This window comes from Echinops telfairi, unplaced genomic scaffold, assembly GCF_000313985.2.
Source record: "Echinops telfairi isolate 266 unplaced genomic scaffold, ASM31398v2 ScPeMD7_3509;HRSCAF=4178, whole genome shotgun sequence".
NCBI lineage: Eukaryota > Metazoa > Chordata > Mammalia > Afrosoricida > Tenrecidae > Echinops > Echinops telfairi.
Window position 1 is genome coordinate 921407 of NW_022107407.1, and position 6000 is coordinate 927406.

A 6000-nucleotide genomic window follows, 5' to 3' on the forward strand; every position below is an offset into this window, starting at 1 on the left:
GCTGCAACATGACTAAGGTGTTGCAAATGTAGTATTTTCCAAAAATACTATAATCTACATAATTATAATCTATATAATTATAATCTACACCTATTTCAGTACCTTTTCTTTCCAATTCAGAGTGTGGAAGTAGTCTCTAGTAAGAATCCAGTAGAATCTAGACCACATTAATGTTATAGATGATTATGTGACTCAAATTCTCACACACCTTAGCCTCAATTTTATTTTCAGGCTTCCTAAATAAGGAAAATAGTCATGATAATGTAGAAATAATTTAAATCAAATAATTAATTTAAATGCATTACAATTTCATTACAGAAAACAATTGAGGTAGTTAGTTTATTGTGCCAGCCTGGCCAATAAACACATATGGGGTTAGTTGAAGGGTGGAGGGATAAATGGCTCAGTGAGCCTCGCCTTTCTAGTTCTCAGGTCTCTTGCTTTCTGATGGTCGGACCAGGGTGCATCTGCCTTAGCCACTTACCTGCTTCAGCTGGCAAGGCTAACTTCCTGCAAGATATCCCCAAGGAGAAGCCAGATGGGTCTACCCCGATGCAGCCCTGGGTGCTAGAGAAGCCATGTGGAGACCCCTGCCAGCGCTGAGATGCTTACATGATCCCTGACTTGGCTTCCCTCCTTCAGTCGGCATCATAGTGTGTGTTTTGTGAGATGGAGGAGGACTTTATGGATTGGTGTCGGACATATGGGTTAATGTTGGACTTGTGGGCTTGGGCAGCACTGGGTTGGGATGTTTTCTCTATGTGCACTTAACCTTTATATAAAACTCTCTCTTATACATGATTGTCTGGATTTGTTTCTCTAAAGTACCCAGAATGACACAGCAGTATTATAGATCTAAAACCAAAGCAGTTACTATGGAGTCAGTTTCCACTAATAGCAAACTTATGTATGTCAAAGTGACATTACACATAATTTTCAATGGCTGGTTTTTTAGAGTAGATCACCAGGATTTTCTGCTAACATACTCTTGGGTTGACTTGAACTGCCAGTCTTTAAATTACTAGTCAAAGGCTTAAGTTGGTATCATCAAGGTATTCTTATTGCACTAACATCACATTTAAAAGTTGAGGAAAATATTTTTAAAGGTATTAATATTTTGATAAGCATCTATAGGAACATTTCAATTATTAGCAACTCAAACTGGTAGATATTTCTCATCTTTGAGAGTCCATTTCTATTATTTTAGTGAAAAAACAAAAAGAATTACAATGAATATTGTGTGTCTTTTCTACAATTAATACAGTTTGAATTGACAAGGACCTGGGCTTTGGGATGAAACTTTACCAGTGTTGACTTATGGAACAGCTAAAGTCATAGGGGCGTTTAAAGATTATGCTCGGATATTTTAAATGTGACTTATAAAAAGACCTATTATTGTCTTCTTTTGTTTTGATTTCTAGTTACCAGCTGACCAGTGGATACAAGCCTGCTCCAATGGACCTGAGCTTCATAAAACTCACTGTATCCCAGGAAGCTATGGTGGACAAGTTGGCTGAAAATGCCCATAATGTGTGGGCTCGAGATCGAATCAGGCAGGGTTGGACTTATGGCATCCAGCAGGTACAAAAGACCTATGGTTCCAAAGCACGTAGACTGAGATTTGTTTTAGCAGGGATAAGCTTATTTCGTAGCAGGAAGGATTAAGTACTAATTGCTTTAAAACTCTTACCATATAGGATCTAATCTAACTGTCGTGTTAATCAACTTGTGTATATGAAGTAAACTGCCTTTTTAGGGCTGTACACAAGAAATTAGCTGGCATTTGTTCTGGTTATTATGAGAAAAATATAGTAGGTGCACAGTAGGTATTATTAGAACTGTGATTTATAACATGCTTTTATATTTTTTTCTTTCTGAGAGTGCAGTTTTGAGGAAATACTGGAACAAAAATTTGAGAAAAAATAATTCTTGGAAATTTCAGAGATCAAATTCCTTTTTTTAATGGTAATAGATCTCATATTATACACATTCAGTAGTGAAGCAGTCTGTAAATTAATATTTGTATAGCAAACAAAAGATTGGTCATACTAAGAAACAGACATAAAGATAATAAAAAGCTTTTTCACTAATTCAGAACAAGTTCTGCCACCAAATATATTTTCATTAAAATTAGTGGGGGCGGGGGAAACAGTAGATTATAGAATTGTCTGAATTTCAGAATTGGAGCTCAGTGGCTGTGTATCACTTTTGTGTGGGGTTAAGGGGAGAGGGGTTCCCCACAAATCATCAGGTAGGTAGGCGTACTTGTACAGCGATCATAAGTCAAGATTATAGTAAAGTCATAGAGAGCACGAGAGTTAGAGGAGAGATTGGAATAAATGGAGCCAGACACAATTTATGGTAGCATTGCTCACCTCAGCCTCGCTTGATGGTCCTCGTGGGGGGAACCTGGCCACGAGAGCAGGAGCAGCCTCGGGGACCAAGAACCATGGAGCCTTTTTTCTTTATTGCTAACCACACATTATATCACTTTAGGGGGACATGATTATAGAATCACATCACAGGAAGGGGCAGTACAATAGGCATACACATTGTAGCAAAGGGATCTGTGATAGGCATAAGTGGTGTAACAGGAAGGGGATGAGCTAGGGTGTGCCCATAGGAATGGGAAGGTCTAGGGGTATACATGTGACAAGATGGGCGGACCCTAGATTCATGATAGCAGCCTAATCTTGGTCATCCTTGGGCGGGGACCTCTCAGGTGTCGCCTACAAGGAAACAGACAACTACTATCCTTATCAGAAGGGAGTGGGCCCATTTTGTTGTGGGATAAACAGTGGTGTCTGCTTGGTCTAGACAGCTGTTAACTCTCAGGGAGAATGACCCCCAATCCACTCCTGATGACCTCCAAGTGTACAGTCATTCTCAAGCAGCTAAGTCTGGCATATATTTGGGGGAGACAACTTGGGAGAAATCCTTCTGTTTCCCATACTTTTGTTTGTGTGTGTGTGTGTCGAGGGAGTATTTGCAAGAGTAGCTAAATGTTATTTCATTATTGAGGCAGCAGAGCATAGAGGCGAAGAGCAAACATTAACCTGACTGATTGATGCATGAGACTTGGAGCATACTACTGAAATTCACTGTGTTACTGTTGTTCTGCATACATAAATTATTTAACTACATGACAGACAGTCCCAGGATTACATATGAGTTCCATTCCAAGTTGTCTTTAAGTTTCATTTTAGTAAATTGGAACACTTAGGTACAATTTGTATCTGAGGTCAGTCAAAATATTTTTAATAATGTACGTTTTTATGCATTAAAAAATTAAGAAACATTTCTTGATACATTAAAACATCTTTAAATTAAGAAGCATTTCTTGATACATTAAAACTTGTTAACGTCATTACATAACAATTATAATAATGTTTACATTCACATCACTAAATAGCACCTATTTATTATTATGAACCATTATTGTCCATATAGTTGTCCCTCTATATCTGTGTGCGATTGGTTCCAGGACCCGCTTTGGATAAGAAAATCTGCAGATACTCCAGTCTCTTATATAAAATAGTGTAGCATTTGCCTCACATGCTCTTACATACTTTAAATAATGTGTAGATTACTTATAATACCTGATATAATGAAGATGTTGTATAAAGAACACTTTGTACTCCTTTTTACCTATTGAAGGATTATTTTGACCACTTGGTAGCTTTTTTATTTTAATTTATTTTAATTTTTGATTTGTGACTGGTTAAATCAAAAGTTGTGGAAACAGTGGCTGTGGAGGACTGACAATAGGCACTCTTAATTTTTAACTAATATACACTTATATCAAGATATAGACTACCCCAATACTGCCTCAATAGTATAACAAAGGTAACTAACTTACTTCCAAATGGATTACAACCACTGGCATAGGTGTTGGGATTTATAATGTATATATTTTGGGGGACTCAATTCATTCCATAACATTCCACTTTTGGGGCTACAAAAAGCATGTTCTTGCCACATGCAAAACATTTGCCTCAGTACATTATTCCAAAAGTCTAAAATCAACTCCAAGTCTGAAATCTCACCTTCTTAATGCTCTAAATCAAATATGGGTTAATTTTGAGACATATTCCATCCTCATATAAAATTTCTCTTCATCTGTGATCCTGGGAAATCTAGAATACAGATTGTCTGTTTTCAAAATATTTGGTGGAACAGCTACAGAATAGGCATTTCCATTACAAATCGGAGAGGTTGGAGAAGTGCAACAGGAATGTTCAAAATCCAACAGAACAATGTCAAGCTTTCAAGACTTGAAAATAAACCCCTCTTCTCTGAGAATAAATATTTCCTTTGATCCCTATCCCTGCCATGCTTCTGGATAATTAGTGGAGGCCCTTGGCTCTGGCTTGCAACTCTATATTTCAGACTAACTAGAAGGGAAATTTGGCTCCCTTAGTTCTTGGTGGCCCCATTCTTCTAGTACATCTGTGTTGAAACCCCCTCCACCCTAGAAGGCCCCATTCTTCTAAAACTTGGGCATGGCAGCCCTACCCCCATATCTTTGGGCACTGGTCTCATGCTCTACTTATTATTATATGGCTTTGCTGGATATTTGCCCTCACAGAGTGATCATTGAAGAAATCGGTACTATAGCAAAATGTGATACTGCAGTAAAATGGCCCCTGGCAATCAGAAACAATAGCATCTGGGGTCTTAAAGGTTTGTCTTTAAACAAGAGGCCATGTAAGTGATATGTCAGCTAAGTCCAGATATAAGGAGTATACCAGCCCATGTAATCACAGGATCACAAGTAATAAAATCTAAAACCAAAGGAGGGAATTCTGTTAGAGCTTAAATTCTGAGCACAAAGTGTTCAGGAGTCTGTGATGACAATGAATGCCCCAAATCTATTCAGAATCCCCACATGGATTAAACCTCCACTGAACTTCTTCAGCCCATTAACTAGAGAGGTTAATAGTCTTATTCTTAGACTGTTCAATGGAAAGTAGGTTACTGAAAATAACAGGTTAAAATGCAACATCATACCCTTTGTTTTTCTTCTTGATCCATTTATAACTTGTTCTAATTTTTATTATTTTCTGCTTTTGTTTGGATTGAGGTTTTTCTTTTATTTTGTTGGTTTCTTTAATATGATTTATTTTAAGTGGTTTTATTGAAATATAAATGACATATCAAACAATTCAATAGTTCATATTAAGAATACTTGTACAATTTTCATCACAATCACCTTTAGAACATTTTCTTCATGTTTGAACCCATTGCCATTGCCTCCCACTCCCCTTCAACTCCCATTTCATACCCCCAGGTAATTATTAATCCAGTTACTGTTTATGTATCCACCCATCCTGAATTCCCTATACAGAAAAGCATACAAACCTAAGACAAACAAACAAACCTAGTAAGAACGAATAAATAAGACAGGAAAACCTCAATCAAAGAAAAAAAATTGTGAAAAAACTGAAATAAATTGAAAATGGGTCTAAATGGAGTTCAAATGACAAGATGGTACATTCCAGCCTAAATACAGCAACTAAAGTCCAATTTAAAATGTGCTTTGTCTGATTTGAAGCCTATTCACTGGAGACTCATTCCACACAGGGACACTAAATATTAGACAGAGTTCATTGTTATGTAAATTTCAGCTTCCAGCTCTCAGAGAATCTAGGGAGCTAACTAATTGTGAGAACTTCTTACCACACTCAGGATGATTTGAAAGACTGAAAAGATTCTTTTTTTTCCTTTTCAGTCAGCCAGTGTTCACATTTATTGATCCCACACACAACTAGCCAATGTGGTTTAAGACAGGATGTTTCAGATGGTGCCTGCCTTCAGGAAACTCTCCTTCAATCTAGCAGGAGAACATAATATTTCTTTTTTTTTAAATCATTTTATTGGGGTTCATACAATTCAACACAATCCATACATACATCAATTGTGTAAAGCACACTTATACATTTGTTGCCCTCATCATTCTCAAAATTCGCTTTCCTCTTGGGTTCCTGGAATTAGCTCATT

At 37.1% G+C, this 6000-nt stretch overlaps 1 protein-coding gene across 1 annotated transcript in view; it reads left to right on the forward strand.

The window, feature by feature from the left end:
* The window catches only part of RYR2 (ryanodine receptor 2), an 805653-nt gene that overhangs the window by 414207 nt on the left and 385446 nt on the right, over positions 1 to 6000 (forward strand). The window contains exon 27 of the mRNA XM_045294222.1: positions 1422 to 1581. Coding sequence (XP_045150157.1) covers positions 1422 to 1581 — 160 coding nt within the window. The remainder of the gene's footprint in view (positions 1 to 1421; positions 1582 to 6000) is intronic.